Source organism: Styela clava, chromosome 2 (genome assembly GCF_964204865.1).
Source record: "Styela clava chromosome 2, kaStyClav1.hap1.2, whole genome shotgun sequence".
NCBI classification, from domain to species: Eukaryota; Metazoa; Chordata; class Ascidiacea; order Stolidobranchia; family Styelidae; genus Styela; species Styela clava.
The window spans coordinates 14300585-14322346 of record NC_135251.1 but is presented as its reverse complement, the minus strand read 5'-3'; the positions used below and the strand labels follow the sequence as shown (position 1 = coordinate 14322346).

Sequence of the window (21762 nt, the reverse complement as noted above, 5' to 3'; positions counted from 1 at the left end):
AGTTTTGCGCCGAGCATTGTGCCCCCCAAAGTGATCTGTGGTCCCCGGCTTGCAACCGCTGGTCTGCTGCATTCAGAGTAGTATTGGAAAGATGATATAAAAATATTTATTTTGCAATTTTCACGTATCGAGGACGATAAAATGTTGTACTCTGAAATTTTGGTACACGGATGCAACAATCAACTCTATCTTCGGTCAAAAGACCGTGAGTTGGGCAAAGTTAAAGGCTGTCACATTAGACAAAATTGTATTGCTCAAAATAAGGATGAAAATAATATAAGAAATGCAGAAAAAGACTAACAAAATAAATATTTTACACGACTATTTACATTACAATGTTCGGTATATAAAAATAGATTGGTAAGACAGCATATGACCGCCCTTGCACGACAAGGAAATAATGGCCTTATAATGAAAAACTGACATTCGAAATGACGATGGCGGCGTCAATAATAAAAGAATTTGTTGATAAATAGATGCACGATGTAATCTTCACTAAGGTTAGGACGACCCGTTTGGCTGCATTTCTGTTTTCCGCGCCCTGACTGTGGCTGCCACTGAGCTTTTTAGTGTTAACAATGCCTTATTGAATCCTTCTGAAAGTTGATCGATGTCTTTTTGACGAACATCAGCAAACGATCGTAGTCTGTCATAAGAGTCTCCTTTTACCGATCCATGCTTTGATCTTGCTGGTTCTGGAGGCATTTCAGATGATAAAAGATACTGCATTTGCGATTGGATAGGCTTTATATCGCCAAAATATCGCTTCAATGCTCGACCAAGTTCTGCTTGCACGTTGTTATTACCTTGGCTTGCGGCGGACGATGACCTTGAACTTGGCGTTTTATCTTTTTCATTTTGAACTTCCTTCGAAATAATTTCACTCTTCGATGCAGACTTAGGACCTGTTAATAATTTTATTTTATTTCCACTCTTGACAGGAATTGCATGGTATGGAAGCAGAAAAATAATAGCCTTCGATTGTTGTGATATGATAAATGTATATTTTCGTATTTATCCGATGGGGAGATAGGGCAACAAGTAGGACAGATTTTTCATTCTCTGTCGGAATCTGAATCGGATCGTTTATCAAACTTAATGTGTTTCAATGCATGGAATCGGTGAACGATGGAGCATTTTGCAACTGTGATTCTCGAGAAAGATCGTTTATCGAGGATAAAATGAAGGGAACAAATAGCTGTTATTGTACAATGACGAGCGTATTCATTTCATAAAGTTGCTACATTTATGCAGATGTAAAATATACTCACGGCTTGGCCTAGTGATTCCGTTCTTATTATTTTTCTTAGCTTCTTTGACCTTAGTTTTCAAATTTGTGTTCTCTTTCCTTAAAATCTGTAAAATTTGTTTTGATATAACAAGTCAAGTTAAACGTGTCGTCATCACTGCAAAAGCATTCTATTAAAGACTAGTTGATAAAAAAACTGATCAAAATTTTGATGTGTTTATATTGAAACCTATGGCAAATATTCCGTACCCGACATAACTGAAAGAGTTCTTCTTTTTGATCTGATAAACTTTTAATTTCGTGCTTAGCTCCTTCTAATTCTTTTTCCTGAAAAAAAAATAAAAGACGGTCATTTAAAACTCAATCACGGAGTTTAAAAGCCTGGGAATTGTGTTTATATGGAAATTTGATCGCGGGCAAGCACTGGAACGGACGATCTATTGAAGCTATATAGATTTATGGTGATGCATCACGCGCCAGCAAATTGAAAAATTAAAGTTACATTGAAATATATATCATTTTAAATTATCGGTATCTTCATCATATCATTATCGCTCAGCAATATTTTCTGAGTGTGTCAAAGGTTTAGGTAAAAAAAATTCATCAAAAGTTACCAAAACATTGTTAGTTGATCATAGATATGGCGGATAATTCAACTTTATCAGTGACCGTATCTGGCTTGATTAAATTATTGAATTACGTCATATTTATTAAGGTCTTTACCATGGCGTCAAATTCTGCCGACGAAAAGGAAGCAGCAGTTGACGGTGGTGACGAATGGGGTGGAGTATTTGTTCGTATCATCCCATCATCTAATGTAGTGTCAGGAGTGTCAACACGCCCGCCTGAAATTACAAAATTCGGGATTGAATAACAAAATGGGAAAATTTGGAAAATAAAATATACGTAATAGTCGTATAAAGATTTGTTCCTTCTTCTTACAGATGTCGCTGTTGAGTCATACAATACGATGTAATCATTGTAGTATCTCGGTGTTTATTTCGATTTTATTTTGTTCTTACTCTGTATGATTGAGTTTAATTAGGTAAATATCTAATACTCCATAGTTATTATGACATCCTGTATTTTATTTTTCAAACTTTGTTGTTCCTTTTTGTGATTGAGTCTAATTAAGTGAATGTTTAGGTAAATTTTCGTGGTCATTGTGGCATTCTTTTTGTTATCCTTTTTATATATATGATTGTGTCGAATTTAGTGACTATTTAATATTGAGTTGTTCGGTTGCTATATTTGCTGCTTCAATGCAGCTACAAGGTGTCGCTGACTGGATGACTCTTTGAGTCTTTCGCGATCCCTCGTCTATTGCAACAAGCCGATATCCGTCTTCGTAATTTGTTATATGTCTTTTTTTTATTTTTTCATATCGTATATTGGTTTTGCATGACGAAAATAAAATCTGAATCTGAATCTGAATCATATACTGAAACTTTGAACTCAATCTGTCTACTAGCGAAAAAAAAATTTAACAACGAAACACTAAGAACAACAACAGTTCGGTTCCCAACGTCTGTAAAAACATCTAATGTGATCGGAAATTAAGAATAAATTATTGAGGTTTATTGCATTTACCTTGTAACCCCCAAACTTCAAATACAACAGCATTAGAGTGAAGATAAGTGAGAAAATCATCATCCACGTTGTCCACAGTTATGTGTTGCTGAAAATTGACTCGTGGGTTCACGACATGCCACAAGGCTCTTGTTTGATGACCATATCGCTCATCGTATAATTTGAACCTAAAATATAAAAGAATACGTGTAAATCATGTGAGAAAGTACACGAATGTAAAATACAAGTGGTTTTAGACCATTATGACGTCACATGTTCAACTCCGAGTCCAGCGTCACCTAATCCAGTGAGTAATAAATGGGTTTGGTCAGTACGTCATTGCGAAAAGCATTGTGGTTTCGAGGATATTGTTGGAATCTTGTTTTTGTTGAGAATGAAGGTTCGAAATACACCATGAAATTGTGATACGTTGTATAAGATATAACAATCGGGCAATGTACCTGTACCTCGAAAACATGGTAGCTCCGTGATTATCGATAGCCGTTAGACCAAAATTATGCTCAAGCGCGAATGATTGGAGCTCTTGCAAAAATTGAATGCTCTCAAATGCAACTTTGTTCGTTGAAGTATATATGTTTAATCATTTATATGACCCGTTCGTACAACGTGAAATTTCACAATCTTACTTGATCATTATTCCTCTTGTGCTGTTTTGCTTGATCCATTTTAATCCGATACATTGTTGTATTTGTATCATAATATCAAATCTTTTGTTCAGTAAATCGTTCGGATCTAATATCATCATTTCATCACTCTGTACTCTGTATTATGTGGACGTTCAAAAGATGAATTTCAATATATATATGAGTTCATGGGTGTGACGGGAAATTATATTGTAATAATTACACAGTTCGACTATTTTAATTAAACCGGATTATATATCGAACTGCGTGAGGGTAATTGTATAGATGTCTATCCAAAATAAATAAATAAAAAAATTTTGAAAGTCACAATTCACGATTCGCTAATGGATTAATATTGTACAATTTATTGGTCTTATTTGGAAGCAAAATTAAAAAAGCTTTGATATAAGAGTATTACAACGTTGACTCGTAAAGTATGCTTTTAAAAAACGGTTTTTCAAAAATGTTGTGTCCCGCTGGTTACACATCCAGATTGCTACACTCGTCCCCGTACGTGGGGCAGTCGTTTACTAGCACTACCATTTTCGAGTACGAGCCTCAATAAATAAGAAATTTATGTTTTCCGAAAAAGCACATAACCATTAACACATAACCAATTATAAATTGTGTATAAATTTATAGATATACCTAAATAATAATATTTACCACCAGTAAAAGGATCTGGATCACAGGAAAGCACAGAACATTAGATGTCACCAAGCCCAACAGTAATATCTATACCAGCCCCACTATTCTGAGTTAGGACAGATATATATTGTGGATACTGGATATATATTTTTACAATTGACGAAAGTTCGAGAAACAACATTTATTCATACTTACATTCCATTGGCAGTACAAGGAGACACTGATACTTGTAAGTGACCTTCTTCTTTTCCGGAATGATTAAGAATTGCAATTTGATCATCTAATGGCATGCAATACGCAAGACTATGTAACCAGGCATGAGCGCTGCAAAAATCAATTGTTGATTAAAGTTATACACAAACATTATTGATTTCTATACATATTATAACCAGATTGTATTTTGATGTCATTGCTTCAAAAATTACTAATTTATCCAACATCAAACCCATTTTCACCGCAATAAAATTGTTTACACAATTCTGTTCTGACATAAATAACTGCTTTATAGCTTGTATTCAATTAATAAATACAAAATCATTTACTGTAAAGGACTGTAATGTGTGTATAAAATAAAACAAGTCTTACCATCCAAGATATACATCTTCAACGGGATCCCAGAAAGGATCATCTTCATGTGCGATATCATTTACACTTTCAGGATTTTCAGTGAAATTATTGTATAATTCTTCTATCAAATATTTTCTATTTGTGAATTTTGCTTTCGACCAAATCCATACCTGGTTTGTGATCTGTGATATAATGACTAATGCGATAAAATTATCCGAACCTACTGAATACGAGAGTCATCTTCGAAATGACGACCTCCTGTGGTAATGATTCTTTTAATAAAAACTAAACCATTGACTTTTAGACATTACCATAAAACACTGGAAAGTTGCCCAAAATAGTTAAATCTAAATCATAATGGCCCTTTTTGCCCCCTATACCTCCGAATGCTTTAGTCCAGGAGCGTGCAACCTGCGGGCCAAATGTGGCCCACGAATTCAGTTTTTAATTTAGTTAATCTGGTACTGGCGTTCCTATGTCTGGTCAATTCAATACCTATGACGTCACAGTGCCTCAACAACAACCTTGTGCGAAGTCAACAACGCATTTCATAAGATCAATAACCCAAATGCTTGTGCATGAAACTACTGGAAAGCCTATTAAAAGTTGCACATCCCTGTTTTAGTCAATTTTGCCGCGAGGGAAATATAATGTGCTTTGTCAAGGAGGAAAATTCAACTATGATATTGTACTCAACCCACAAACGAACCTGTTGCACCACTTTAACGGCAACTTCCTTTTCTTTTTCCAGTCCAGATGAATCATAAGAGGCAAGATTAAGAACAAATAAACTAAAAGAAACATTTTTCTGCAATTCTTCACTTATGGCATTAACTTCGGCGACCATTGGCATCAATGTCAAATAATCGTGATAAACTTCTGCGATACCGAGCTGTAGAGACAAATATTGAATCAAAATTTATTTTCGAGTACAGTAAGTAATATATATATAAATTAAAAATCTTAAAAACTTTATGAAATCTCTTGAAAGTGTAGATAAAGCACAAAGATAAGCTTGTGCGCAGAGTAATTAGACAAGAAGTATGCTGATTATATAGGTCCAGTTTTTTGTATTCCGGATTTGAGTGTAGTAGAGGGTATCATGAAATATGTATTTGAATCTGTTCAAATTCATATTTTCCTGGTAGTATATTTTTATTAAATGATTTTTCGTTTTTATGAGGCTGATTTATGTGTGTTCAGATTCAGGAAGGCCCTGAGTTTTGGAAATCTTATAAACTAATTCTCTACACTCTTGCATAATTTAAGAAATAACGGACCCATCAGGTATGAAACCTCGTCATTCAAATTTAGAATTGTGCCTTATCACTTAGTGCAAAGTAAACGAAGTCTGTTCGCAAAAATCAAATCAAATTTGTCGTGCTTACGTTGAAAATCAGGAAAATACTCACATCCCCGCTTGCGTCCTTCTGCTTCGATTTCAAGTCGTAGTTAATTCCTAGACTTGCAGCAAGTTCATTTTGAAAAAAATTATAATCATACTTCTTCGTTAACTCGTCATCGCTCTTTTTTCTTTCGTTTGGAAATCCGACAAATAGAAACAAACTATTTGATCCCATTTTGATTCTATCCTGTAATGAAAATTGATAACGGCTTTGTCGCTAAGTGAGAGAAATGATGACTTAGAGAACCCGTTTCAAAAACTTTGAATCTCATCACTGCAGGTATAAGTACCATTTTTTAATGTCGCAATCTTATTTCAGAGTTGTTAATGAGCCGGGCTTTTCGTTCGAAGCTCTGGTTCAAGTTTGGAATGAACGAGAGAAATATGGAACAAATCTAGTTGAGAGGCGTGATGGGGAATTCAGATAGGGTTAGCGGGTTCAGGTGGGCCAAACTTGCGACTAAAACTTGACATGAGGAGTTTAGGCAGGGTTAGCTGGTAGGATTGGGCACGGAAGGTGTAGGTAAGGTTAGCAAGGGAGAACATGCAAATTTGGTGCTCCCTTAGAAAAAAATATTTTGGTATATAATCTACAGATGAACACATACACATCGGCCATTACCCCCAAACGGCATCCTCACTTGTACTGTTCTGCACAATGCTTACTGACTTAGTTTGCAACCATTTAACAACAACAAACCGTGTTTGTAATTAATAAAACAAAAAATTCAACCAACTCAGTATCGTGTAATATCACCAGAAAAACCGATTATGAATGAAATTACTTACGCCATGTTTCAACGCCGTCTTTTTTGAAATTTTCACACCATTGACAAAGACTTCATTCGGAGAGATAGGATCTGCATATACATTACTTTTGTTGCACATAATGTTTGCATGGTGATCTTGAATGCTAAAAATACATGGGAATAACGTCATATAAGAAAGATCCTTTAAAAATAAATAACCTAGTCGTATATGTCGTGAAACCTCGAGCGACAAAATTGGTGTGTGCTGTCGATAACTGCAAAAAAATATCAAATTATGCAAAAAAAAAATGCAAATTATCACAGCATTTCACAACACATGTTTTAGTCATTATATACCAAAATAAATACAGCAAGAAAATGACGCTTGTATTGCCGTCTTGCTGTTCCAATATTCCTTGCATTTGGAGAAAGATAGTAGTCATAGGGGCTATAGCAGTGGTTACCAACTTTTTTTTCAATCCAAATTTAAAAAAAATACATACATTTTTGTAAAATCTCGCAACCCAAAGATATGCTCACATGGTAAACGGCATGTAGTGCTTTTACGACCGCAAAATTAAATGACTAAAATATAAAATAATCGTTTTACGTGACATTTATTCCCCAGAAACTACCGCAAAGTGAGAAAACTGCGCCTGTTTGCCATCAGCAAGTTTTTGAAATCGTGAGATGGGTTCATTTGAGCAAAATAGATGCTGCCAAGATTTTATGCTGTAGTTCTTCTCACGTATGCAATTACTATTGAGCGAGCATGTTTGGTTGAAAAAACAACCCAAGAAGATTTCCAGCGACCCATAGGCTGGGAAACAGTGTTCTATAATCTATTCTACAGAATAGCACATGCCATTTTTTACCAATGTCCTCACAAAATTATCTGTTTTTCTTTTGGGAGAATTTCAAAAATTTATCAATTCAAAATCCAATTACTATAATTATGAAACTTGTGCAATTTTGTGAACAATGTAAAGCTATATACAGGATGAGGCAAAAAAACACATTTTAAAATATTTATGAATTGATTAATTTACGGTAATGAAATATAAGAGAGTTTTTGCTCCATCCTGCATATAGAATTTTTCATTGAAGTTGTTTCCCTCGTCTTGTATAGTTAAGAAATTGGTGCTGCTGACATTGTATTATACTAAAAATAGCAACGAGACTGTGATCGCACGAAACATGTTTGGATAAAATATGGCTTCTACATACTATAGGTCACGTAAACTCGACAGAGGGTAATAAATTTTATTGCAAGAATATCCAAAAACGTAACTGGCATGTTTAAATTCCAACCTGTAATTATGATAGCTTATGTAAATCCCTCTAACAAAAGCAACTGTAAATTAAATAGGGCGCATCCAAGAAAATTCTTAAGAGTTATGACATTTGTGACGTCATAGTCAAGTCGCCAAGAAGGGTTGTCATAAACAAAACCAAACAATGACTTTATGGGTAATGCGACTCAAGTTTGTTCAGCTATGGTAACATATAGATTTTTCTATTTTAGATTGTGAATTGTACATTAAGTATATTTCGCTTTTACTTCGATTTCTACAAAGTAACAGTAATATTAACTATTTTTACAATAGACTGAGCGACCTGTGGTTGATGGGTATATACTTTATTTTATATATAAGTCAATGCGGTTCATACAGAATATGAAAATATCACGCGAAGAGATAATAGAAGAAAGTGATTGACAGTGAACATCAATTTGACCCGTGATTCGGTCGTATATGGAAATATGCATGAGACATGGGATAGTCGAAATCGCCATTCAAATGACCTCTACCGCAGAAGGCTATTGAGCGGTCATGTAAACAGAAGGGTGTGAGTTGTGGGGTAGATACAGAATGTCAATTGGCTGTAGTGTTTATGTGAAAAATTGTTGACAAAATGATTTCAAATGTATCTAGTCTAAATCAAAATGGCGATGAATGTACTAAAATTGTAAAAATTCCGAAAAAAAGAAATTTAAAATGTTTTATTTAAATATCATTTTCTCAATATGAGGCATTATTTTTTAGCGTGTGCCATCTTTTTCGGAAGCTTACTCAATATTGAACTCAAAATGAGTTCAAATTACCATTAGGGATATACTCGCAACCGCAGAGATAATAACCAGGTCATTGACATGTATCGGTTGTAAAAAAAATTTTTATAAGTTTTTCAAAGATGCAGCAAGATAGGAATACAAGTTACCACAATTTATCTTGATGCTTTTAAAAATAACCTCAATAAGTTATCATTCCAATGTTACAATCGACGTTTAAAGAATGTGGGACGTTTGCTCGTATTACCAGTTTACGATGAAGATTAATCGATATGACGCCAAAGCCACAAACTGTCTCAACACCATTTCCAGTAAATCGTTATGGCATTACAAATAAAATTTACTATATTAGGGAAAAGAATGCTACCGCCCCTCATCTTCTTTAATATTTAGGGCTGTGGCTTATCCGGCGTCAATGATTGGCTCGTTGAAAAAGTAAAATTTAATGGTTTTGTAAAATGAGAAACTATGAAAGTAATGAAATCGTCTGCAACAACATGACAGTAACTGTGAAGTTGGAAAATTACTGTATAGGTACTGTACAATATTATCATTCGTGTAGCATTTGCCTTTCACTTATAAAAATTGTTAGATTTTATGCAACTGAAGAAAAAACACCACATCACCGAGCAGGTGGCTTTAGAGCAAATATGAATAAGAAATAGATCAAATAATTTCCAATTTACTTTATTTACTTTGATATAAAAATATCGATTCCCTTGACCAAAGATCAGAGAAATAGCTTTATTATAAGTGACAGGTTTATTGTTGTTGTGAACATTTGAACCAAGTATGTACACTGTGGTAAAAAGTTGGTTTAACAACTAGAATTTTTGAACGATTACATTTTGTTTTCGCCATAATTTTTTTTCTTTTTAAAAAAACTGTGACCAGGCAACTGACTCATCACGCGAGCACAGTTACTGCGTATTTTATTCAACTAATGAACTGATCGTGGGTCAAATATGATATTTAAACATGGATATCAGAATTGAACATCGTACCAAAGGTCCTAAATTATTTAATGATTCCCTGTCATATCAAATCTGAAAATAATGATTCAATTAATGAATAATTGTATTACTTACCCTAAACCACGAAGTGCGATATGGGGTTTCTTAGTTGTGTCGATATTATTGCATTTGCCGACCATTGTGACTCCTTCGTAAATAAATTTCTTAATCACCCCAGATAGTTGTGGATCTTCGTTTACGTTCTAGAGGTAAATTAACATAATTGAATATTTAATAAGCATAGTAACAATCAGTTCGAATACTTCAGACTCTTGACTAGTGGTCATCAAACTATTTAAAAAAAAAAAAATATACCAGACGGTCTTTATTAACACTGAATACTATTAATGAGCATATACCAATAACCGACTTTGAATGAAGTGATCTGATTGAAATCTGACAAATTTTGATACATTTAATGCATTTAGTCCAATGAAAAGCGTATCGCTTCAACTGCTTTAATATTGAAAGTTGGAAATTCCGGGTTCACGCCCAAACCAACTAAATAAGGACTACCTCTTTTTCGATGACGTAAAAACCTGTTGCGGTTCTAGCAAACCAAGTCTCATTCATTACGTCTAATTGCCTGCTTGTACATAACGTCGTTCGCGAAATAAACGCAAAAATTGATTAAAAACATACTTGAAAATATGGATTTTTGCTGAACATCTTATCAGAGGCGGATACATGTTCCAATTCCCATCCTCTTTTTGCATCTTCTAATTTTTGTTCCCACGACATTGTTGATTCTTTCATTTGTTTTTCATTTTGAGCGATCAAATGCTCCAAGTCAGCTGTAATAAAATCTTAACATACAGATATGTTACGTTAATAAAGAATGGGAAAATTTGCATTGAGACGGAATGATCTTTATTCAAAGCTTTGCCTGGGTATACTTAGAGTTTTGGATGTAATAATAAATTCAAGTATTAAAAATAGTGTTGTGCAAGATGAAACGTTTTTCAACCGCAGAGGAATTCGTCTCCTTGATGGATTTTTGTGTTTTTATGGAAAAAATTATTATTATTTAGAAATTATTTATTTTTGGAGTGGTTTTATTAATATTGTTTAGTTATTAAGCGTTGTTACATATTATTATAAGCTATCCGAACTGTGCAAAAGTCTGAATGTGAATTGGGAATATCATATTTATTGATTCATGAAAGATTGAATAAAAAATGGAAACAGTTTTTGAGGAAGGAATAAAGGATTTTTTGATGTATTATGCACCCAAACATAACAGACAGCACTTTGAGAGATTCTGTCACCTTTGTCATGTGTCATCCCCGATGAACCACCAGAAGCATGAGATGCTAATAATTGAAGTAATCTGGCGTTTTCTGATTTCAAATCGTGAATGAGTTTTTCAGTCGGACTTAAGTTGATAACAGCTTTGTTCTGAATTTTTTTCGCTCGATCAGCATATCGTAATGTAGAAAGTGTTTCTTCATAATTAATATCAGCTGGACTCAATGCTGCAATCTGCGAGAAAATAATAGATACAATGGGAAATAAAGACCGACCAGAACAATATCGAAAAAGATGAATAAGCCTTTTTATCACTTTCCTCTCCCCAAAATAAATATGAAAATCCGATCCTATATTAAAATCTTTTGGGGTATAGCAAATATATATCTATATATATCTGTTGCTTATGAATTATATGCTTTCAATTTATTTTTACTTCTCTTGCAATTATCCGTGCGCTGTAAAAGCACTCCGAATTTGAGATTTGAGAAATATAGAAATTTGATAATTTTGGTATATCTTATCAATTTAGTTTCAAAATAATAGCAAAAAATTTCTAACTGTTCAAATTCCGTGTATTGAATGGATTCAAGCTATATTAGAATTACAAAATAAATATGCCTAGCTCACCATCACAGTTTTACTGTTTCCACCGAGAGCTGATTTGAGTAGTTTTGTCAGAACTGAACTCCTGTAAGGAATAGTTTTCTTTGGATTCCCTTCAGCTAATGCTTCAATAACACTTGATAACGTTAATAAACTGACGTTGATAGCTGAGCCTTCTCGGAGTCGATCGCCTGTAATAATAAAGTATGGTGATATTATTACGGTAATATTATCACCATTTTAAAATTTAGGATGGAGACTTGGAAATGGGTCTTACCGTGAAATATTGCATTTGATTAGCATTACACCTATTGTTTATATGCCATAAAAATCAATGCCACCTCTATCATGGTAACTCTATGACTTTTGCGGAGGAGGCCAATCAAATGGTAAATTGGTACCATACGCCGCAGTAAAGTAGCTTATGACCAATTTTCAGAAAGGGACTTTTTTAGTCTTTGTGTCGTTACCGTTTACAGACCCGAGACCATCTTTTGGTCTGAATTTCAAAGCTGCAGATTATAGGTAATCTTATCTTCATTCTTAGGTTTGACTGTACAGGTCTATATTTTACAAAAATGCGAATTTCCAAAACCTTGAAATGCAACGTTCTACTCCGGGAAACATATCCATCTCATGCATCATTTCTCAATTATGATATGTGAACCTAGCTTCCTATGATGTTAAATTTATTTTGGTGCAAAAAAAGAATGTGATGTGCTTTAGAGGTTTACAACCTTAGTTTATTTTTAGAAATAACAATTCACCTGTGGCACCGGTAGATTTTGCTCTCTCGCTTCCCGCCAAATCTACCAAATTGATTTCGCTTGTTTTTGTTGTACTTTCACCACGATCATTGTTGAATACCTGTTAATGTATAAGAATAAGATTACAATGTCAGTTTGTACCAATTCAGGATGTTCACATAAAAGATAAACAAATTTTGTTGATGGAACTTTGATGCAAGATCGTTAGAATTGGCTTGATTAGTATAAGAAACAGATTGAATTGGCGTAACTACTCCTTGGGTTATCTTAATTCAAGATACGGTAAATTCAGTTATTTTGGTCGTTTTCATATTTTTATTTTCAGCATAAATGATTGTTTTCTCTTTATATTCCGAATTTTATTTTCAATTTTCATTCAAATTATTTTATGACTTCGATATCTTAGTGACCCCAAAAAAACATACTTCACAAATTTCTTAATTACTTGTACAAGAATGAAGAAAATGTATTCAACCTTTGAACATCTACGAGTGTTTGGTTGTACCCAAAAAGTTGAGTAATTTAAAAAGACTTTGATGTTCTCTTGAGGATATGTTCAATCTATTCTGGGTCTTAATATTTTTATTTATTCATAAATTTATTATTTTATTTTTTGGGGGGTTCTTGCAAATTATATAATATAAATCAAAGTGATTCATTTCTCGTCAAACATTTGTTTTCTAGAAATATACCCTTTCATATAACAATAGTCATGTTATATTTCCATTTCTCACCTGCTTAAATTTAATTGTTATGACCATATGGGATCTACTGCTTGTTGCATTCATATTCGTAGAAGCAGTTGTTCTATTGATTGTTCCTTGTTCCATTAACCTTTCTATTGCTTTGTAATCTCGACATGGAAGTTGTTTCAAATCAGGAACGTAAAATGATTGATTGCGGTCTTGTCTGACCTAGAATTCAGGCCAAATTTAAATAAAATATTGGTGCTCCCGAAGTATGCGAACCAAGATGGCGGACATCGGAATGTAATATGTGTACTAGGTTAGGGTTAGGCCATAATTTTAGGTATAAATACTACGGGAGGCTCTTGGCTAGTCTTCGAACTGATAATAGGACTAAAATAAGGAAAATTGGAAAAAAATTATGGCCTAACCCTAACCTAGTACACATATTACATTCCGATGTCCGCCATCTTGGTTCGCATACTTCGGGAGCCCCAAAATATTATCTTGTAAAAATAAAAGACAGTGGTTGATATATATTTGTGGTTGAGAACTCTGGACTTGTGCTGTCAATGCTAGTTGCGGATCTAGGCTTCGAATCTCAGTGAGTAAACAATTAAGTAGACATGTCTAAACCGGAAATTTTATATAAAGAATGGTAGCTTTTCACATATCAACGGATTTTTGTTTGTAGTTCAGAAAAGGAGGGAGTCGTACAGGTTGACCTAAAAACAGAACCCATGAATTTCCTAATTACTTCAACGAAAACGAAGAAAATTATAAACACTTGAACTTTAGTGGGGGCATGATTGTACCTAAAAGTTTGAGTAATCTAAGACGCTTTACATGGAAGTTACATGGAGGTTATGTTCTCTCTAGAATATGTTCCAAATGTTGTTTTTCAAGGTCGCCCGTACGAAGAAAAATAACCGAGAAGTAAACGATACCAAGATCAAAACCAATTATAAATTTTATGTTCGCTCGTGAAATTTGCGAAATACACTATAAAACTCAGGGAAATCGGTGTCAAATACAGCAAAACTAGTATATCAAAAATAAGCAAATATTAGTGTCAAAAATTAGATTTTTATATTTATTTCGAGGAAGAGAAAAACTATTTAGCCTTGGAAACTAGGGTAGAGGAAGCCATAACCGAAAAGCGACAGTGACTCAAGTATATTTCTCAAAAATATGGAACATAAGACATTACATGATAGGTTTTTCTGATCTGGTTACCCATAAATGGTAATTAATGATGAGGAAATTGTAATCGTGTCAACATTAGTATCAAACCTTTAGTCCACCGGGTATCGCTTTTGTATTGTTTGTCAACAAATCTCGAACATGCTCATTGTATATTTCAAGCATACTGAAAGTAACCTGGAAAATTGCGAAGTACAATATGATAACATGAAAAAGTTATTCCTATACCATTTTCCTCATGTCGCTCATAAAATAGTAAAATTTAAGTGGCGTAGGAAAACGTGTGACTACACAAACAAATGTCAATATACAGGTCATATATAATTGTTCAAAACGAATTCTGACACTAAGATTTCGAAGGTTTACATATGATGATTTACAGCAATTTGGTACAGAGATTTGTAATTCGGAATACAAAAAGTTTTTGAGGCGCCGCAGTGGGCTGAAAGATTGTAATAAATCAAAACGAAGTGATTATCTTATTCAATGTTTCTACAAATGCGTTAATTCATTAATTTTCAGAAAGTATTTCTATCGCAATCCTGGTGTATTCCAGAAATATGACCCTGTATTGATAATTGGGTGTTATTATAAAAAAAAGCATAATTCATTTATGTACATTTGGCATTTTATTATTATTTTAAGTACAAAATATAAGTTCAGCTTATATGTGTTTCGTTAGCCCACCTGCATTTGTTTTCCATTTGATTTATCAGCCGAATCAATTGCTTTGAAAAGTTCTCCGCAAGCGATTGGCACAATACCTTTGTTTGTCCCATATCTAGAAAAAAAAATAGGCGAATGAGAGATAAGAGAAATAAAATTAAAAAAGTTCTATAAAATCTCTTTTCTGATTAGTTATATACCTTCATACGTATAAATGAAATCTTGCGTTACTTGCCTATATAGGCTACCTTATAAAATATACTATTGAAATTGATAGATAACCTTTTTATTCCAAAAGTCATTATATATTGCATTTCAATAAACAAAAATGGCAAGGTTGACATAAATATATCGCTTGCTCCGTATTTTTATTGTATGTTGAGATATATTACCCATTTTAACGTACCGTTCTTAACGTGCATTGCAACTGAATACAATTTTACTGATAATTTCAGATGGAGCGGGAAGATTTTATCAGAAAAGCAATATTTGGACAGTTCATAAAAATGTGACGTTATGTGAAAATGACTGTATTTAGGTGGTTCCAGGAGGAATACTTTATTTATTTATTTAAATTCCATCCCATGACAATTTATTATTCTATTCAATTTTAGTTTCAACATACATTGTTGTTGATGATAACGAAAGCAAACCACCAAATCAAAAATTTATTGTGCCGATAAAAACACTTTTCGTCATTTATTACAAATTGAGTTTAATACGTTTGTCCCATACATATTTGCGTAAGTAAAGTACGATTCATATATGCTTCATACATGATTATCTTCAATGACGGTAAAATGGAAAATCAAAATACCCAAGCATCGAATAACTTTTCCCGCTTCCTGTCTGTCCGTATGCGAACAATGTAGAGTTATATCCTTCCCAGGCATTGTCAAGAACTTGGCGTCCTAGTTGATTGAAGACGCATTGCTGGAAAATTTTATGCAAATGAGAGGAACGGAATTGGTATATACTAAAACTGTAACATTTAATTTCTAGAAAGTTACACAAGGCAGGGGTGTACAGACACTCCATAACCGCTAAAATGCTAATTATGGTATGTATTTTATGAAATTGAGTTACTTCAATACAAGCCATGTATGCAAAATGAACGATATTTTTTATTTGGATTGATTTCCCTAAATTGAAAGACACTCCATTCAGTGTTTAAAATTATACCTGATCAGCATATACGCTGGTTTCATTCTCAGGGACCAACATAGAATCACTTCTTTCATTGTAGCCATCGTGGGACCAATAAGAATGGTCAAACGTGAACGTTTTCTTTTCTCCAGTGTGTGGATTGGTTATGGTGGTTGATCCACCGTCCATTTGAATAACACATTTTGAATTGGCATCAATTTCCCTCTAGATCAGAAATAATTATTATTTAGAAATTGATTAATTATAGAAATAATTTCCTAAAATACGAGTATGGCGCAGATGTCTACGATACAATTCAAAAATCTTTCTCTTTTGATGTGTTTTACATCATTTACTTTTCAACGGTTACGGCAGGTCAATAACCCCTATCGGGTGAATTCCAAATACAACTATAATTTAAATTTGGAAAGCGCGAATGGACAATTTTCGCGGTCGTTTGTTGAATCATATGTCACCACACGGTGGAATTATGTCAATTTGCGCATTTTTAACATCAATAGTGGGAAAATAGCCAAGACTTGTTCCCATTTTTTACCAAATATAAGCGTGAATACGTGACACATACTCAGATGTAAATAGGAAGCAAATACATCATGACGTATTTACGTCTTATCACGCAAATCACTTTTTCCCATTACGAACTACTTTGAACGATAATTTATTTATCCAAAAGGTCGATGGGAGGCGATAGAAAGTTTGCCTTATTGCCAGGAATTCATACTGGACATACGGAACACTAAATAAACATTCCTCGAATGGTCAGAAACTGGACAATCAAATAATATAAAATGTAAAGTAAACACGGAGGTCTAGTGTCCAAATTTCGCCTATGAAGTCATTTTGGTTCTATAACGCGATTTCGTTCAATCTCAGCTTGGTTAGTTACACATTAAAGTTCTCAAGAGGGCTTACGTAATTTTGTTTTGATAAAAAGGCGATAAGTAAGATTAACTCTTTGATGAAAAAAGTATTATCTTACCCTCGTTTCTAATTTGCTATCGATGGAGTCTATATTAGGGTTAAAGTAAACCTTAAATCTGTAGACTTTCAAATCTTTTGCGCAAATAGTATACCTATACTGTATTGCTAAAGATGTTGAACTTGTGTATTGAGTACATTTAACAAAAGATACAATGAGTACAAATCTGGGCGAGTACTTAGTTGTGACAATACTTGAGAGTAAAGTTAATTTCGTTGCTTAGCAACAGAAAAACATAACAGAACACTTATATGTGAAGATTTGCATACTAAACGAACAACGAATTAAAATATTTGAATTAAATAAAATAAATTTGAGCCGACAAAAATTTTGATAATTTTACTTGCATTCGACAATACCTAGATTTTTCTTTGGCCCACCATTCATCATCACCTTAAGTTATGGAAAATTTTTATTGCAATCATAATTTTTCTCAACACTTCTATTCTGTAGAATGTAATCTTTTTCCAAGAACTGTTGCGTTTTGGTGTATACCGTTGTTTAAGCGTCCACAAAGACTTAAGATAAGGGTAATTCGGGGTCCCGACAGCCTAGATTCCCAATAAGTTTTTACTATCTCAAATGGACGCCTTTAACATGCTCAAGGTCACATAAAATATCAATGTTTAATGAATATTTAATTATCCGAGATTATCAAATCCGAATGTAAATGAAGTCAGTAAGTCACCGTTACGTGCTGAGTAAAAGTGCAAATATTGTTTTCCACGAGAAAAGCAAATTTACTTTATCGTATGGTTTATTTTAAACAACTAGATAAAACTGCTTTTGCGACTTACAGGAAGAGGGATGTACCCGTATAAAAATAATACGATAGTTGAAGAAAATGTCGCTGGAAACATATCTTTAAAAATGACAAGTAACATTATATAAAATTTGTGAGTATAACAGCATAATCATTTTTAAACTATTTATGTTGACAAGTTACATTTCGAATGAATCAGAATACTTTGTTTAATGGCCCGTGTGTGTGACGTAATATTATTTATTTGTTAGTTCACTTGGTCGCCGTAATGTGGAAGCGAACGTGGGATTTGACTATAGAATACGCACACATAGCGTCTTTGTAATTCGTTTCGTAAACAACGCCTGTCAAGCTGTGTATTCAAATAATTCGGTACATTTTGTGATTCAGTCGATGACGACACAAACCGGTTCATTCGAGATCTCTATAGAAATATTTTCCGCTTGAGAATAACACTTTCGCTTGTTAGAGGACCCGCGCGATCTCTATCGAAATCCCCGTCGTGATTAAGCCCCATTCACACAATTCGAAGTGGCCAACAAGCGCCACTCGTCAGACCACATTTTCAATTTGGCTCCTATTGTTTTATTGCGTCAATAATGTGTTGTGAATTTTCTTGATAATTTCTCTTTACTCGATGACGCGAGATTTATTGACTAATTAATAATAAAACTACGATAATTAGCTGCAATTTAAGATAAATTTGTAAATAACTGTAATTGACTGTATATCAGACACGCTGTTCCAATACGCGGCTTCATCTAACGAATATCTCACCATGATGTGAAAATTCGGATAGGCTATGTTTTTTAAATTTGAGAATCGATCTACGTGAAACAATATCAAATACCGTGTTCGGGGCGATTCCGTATAACATTCCATTAAAATGCGCAAATTTAACCATATTTTTTTACAGCACGCCTTCATTCTGTCATTATTAAAATACCAAACAAAATAAAAACCCGCGATTCCGCGTTATTTCCGTGTCGTTGATTCCCCACGAAAAACGTTATAACAATATGCGGATCGTTTTTCTATTTCAATAACCGAGTGTAATTAAATGATTATTGGAATTTATATATATGCGTTGTCAGTGCTTTGACAAGAGGTACGAAATGTCAATAAATGCTTGACTTATACTGGACTTACGTATTTGGACAACTGACCAAAGTGCATGTGATATTTTAGTGACCTAATATACCTATATTTTACTAGAGTTAAATACAATATAAAGACAGAATAATATCGACGTCACTACTTCAATAGAGATTCCGTTTAATGCACATTTAGAATTACTCATGCTCAATGAAATACCAAATATTCACTTAGGCATACATCATATTATCGCAGAATGTAAAGGATACGTGAGATTAAAGAGTAAAAATAATCTTCAAAATAAAACCATAGAAAATTCTTATTATGATTATGAAGTTGGTAATATAACAGCAATATTTTCCATATGAAATAAATAAAACAAGCGTGACATGTACCTGATTGAAGGGGCGAACTCGAACCGCTACTTTCACATTTTCTCCCGGCATCCTGAACTTGGTATCTTTATGGTGGCAGGATCGCTTAAACGCTATAATGCCTCACTGAATTCTAAATTTATTTGCTCCTTCACTTGTAGTGTATTGCGTGAAATAATGTTTCGACTTTAAACCATTTTGGTATTAATATCTAGCTATCAGATTCTGTTAATGATACAAACAATAGCCTTTGATTAATCACCGCGTACGACGCGTTATTGTAAACAAACCTCTGTACCCAATTCCACGAACTATTTGTCGGGCTATTGTTTTCGCTAATTTGTGTTAGGAACAATATGCTATTGCTATCACCACCAATCAAAAACAATATTGAATTCAACTAGGACAAAAGCAGACACGAAAATTACTGGTTTGTGGGAGAATAAATACAGAAAAAACAATTGTCACCCAAGTTTCCATATTTCTACGATCGAAAATTTAGTAGTTGTCCGTCTCGGCCATTGTTTTCTATTTTATCGTCATACATTATTTAAGTCGTGAGCATTAGAACAACAAAAATTGAAACTAATATATACTTTGCATAATACATATATTATATATGCCCTAATTTACAAACTTCACTTGCATCAGAGACTCCTTTACACGCCAAGGTGATTTCATAACAATTTGAAGACATTTTGTTCTCACTGAACAACCGAAAAATTATTTACATTTAAAACAGGTTGAATAAAATAAACTCTCCTCAAAAACGACCGCGTTTTTCGCTGTAATTTTCGTCACATCGCGACAAATTGAAAATGTCGTCACAAGATAAGCCCTCCCGACCCTCTCGTTACGACGTTAGGTTTATGACTGGTTTGAGGACCATCCGCGTACATTTGCCGCTGGTAAACAATGACTTCTTCGCGTCATAAAACAGTGGGAGGCAAGATGCTTGAATGGTGAAAATGCTTTCTTATTTACTTCATTTATCAGAAGAGCGTTTGTAGATGAATTTTATGACAGTTATTAACTCGGACAGACTAGCTAATATATTCGGAAAACATTTACTTATCTTATCAAGTCAACCAAAAAACTGTTTTTGGGAAATTGTTTCAGTCCATCTTTTATATTGGCAAAATCGAGATTTATATACGTGAAACATCCTACATCTGATCCGATCCCTACAATAAAATGTTAGATGAAAATACATGTGTTATAAATTTAAATGGCACCAATCTTATACATTTTTGATTTGCTTATTCCTACCTGTAACGCTGAATATTTTTTCACTTCCACACTAATTTTAAATATCGACCGGCGATATAGGCAATCGGATATTGTTAAAATGTCGAAGCCGATGTATTGCTACAATTTCACCCCGCATACTGAATACTATCAATTACGTTAAACTACTTTTGGATTAAAATAACTGCGGATGTATGAAAGCATGAGTAAAAATTCAATGGCGATATTGCTTAAGGAGCCCATCGATAAAATACGTTTGATACAGCCTCTACTGACCCCAAAAAGCGATGTCACGGTCAGTTGAACCACTTCGCGGTGTAATATACATGGCTTGGTTTCGTTACGGTTCACTCTTAGTCACGTATATTATCTACATTCAACGTTCGAAGATCAATTTTTCATTGACAGTCTTTATTTTTTGAAGTGAAAGCCTTTTCAAGCTACACACAATTGACACGAAACCTCAGACAGGATACGTTACCAGGATTTCGTGTACAATACACACAAAAGCTATAAAAATACAAACATGGAGATAGGCGTTGATTTATCAACTGTCAATAAGCAGTATAAGGGCGCCGCAAGTGCCGAATCGTAATATTTTTAGTCTGAAAGGGCTTCTTCATTTTAAAAATATTTTCAAGTCTGCTTGTCGATATTTGGACTTCAAACATGCTGATTTATTTCATAAGAGCAGTGTGAGTTGGTAATTACAGGGAGTCCTCGGGTTACGACGTTCGCGACTTACGCCGTTTCGAGGTTACAAACGCGAGATCCATAACGCTGTTCCGAGGTTACAAACACACTCCATAAAAAATATAAAAGATAGTACTGTACTGTACAGAATTTGCTTTTATTCATGTGATATCGAATTGTTTTCTGTTTTTTTAATAAAGTACTTTTTTGCATTATTTGTACATTTTATTACAGTACCATACTTTACAATACAGTACGATATGTATAGAGTAATTTATGTACTGTATACAGTATAATGTTCCGACTTACACTGAAATTCGGGTTACACCCACTGAACATTTATATATCTCTG

General features: G+C 33.8%; 1 protein-coding gene across 2 annotated transcripts; it reads right to left on the bottom strand.

The window, feature by feature from the left end:
• Positions 1-90: 90 nt before the first annotated feature.
• Positions 91-19705, bottom strand: LOC120336222 (kinesin-like protein KIF28). Of its 2 annotated transcripts, none has more exons than XM_039403849.2 (22): positions 19491-19705; positions 16274-16462; positions 15909-16024; positions 15113-15206; positions 14516-14602; positions 13271-13450; positions 12537-12636; positions 11794-11960; positions 11184-11397; positions 10558-10721; positions 9991-10118; positions 6872-6995; positions 6090-6269; positions 5387-5569; positions 4696-4859; positions 4306-4434; positions 3466-3600; positions 2840-3006; positions 1973-2094; positions 1499-1576; positions 1272-1356; positions 91-905 (listed from the first exon to the last, which is right to left on the bottom strand). In XM_039403849.2, the coding sequence occupies exons 1-22, from the start codon at positions 19539-19541 to the stop codon at positions 502-504; spliced, it is 3261 nt and encodes a 1086-aa protein (XP_039259783.2). In that variant the 5' UTR covers positions 19542-19705; the 3' UTR covers positions 91-501. The 2 variants fall into 2 exon arrangements, with proteins under 2 accessions (XP_039259783.2, XP_039259784.2); XM_039403850.2 differs by having other exon boundaries at positions 10558-10709.
• Positions 19706-21762: the final 2057 nt, after the last annotated feature.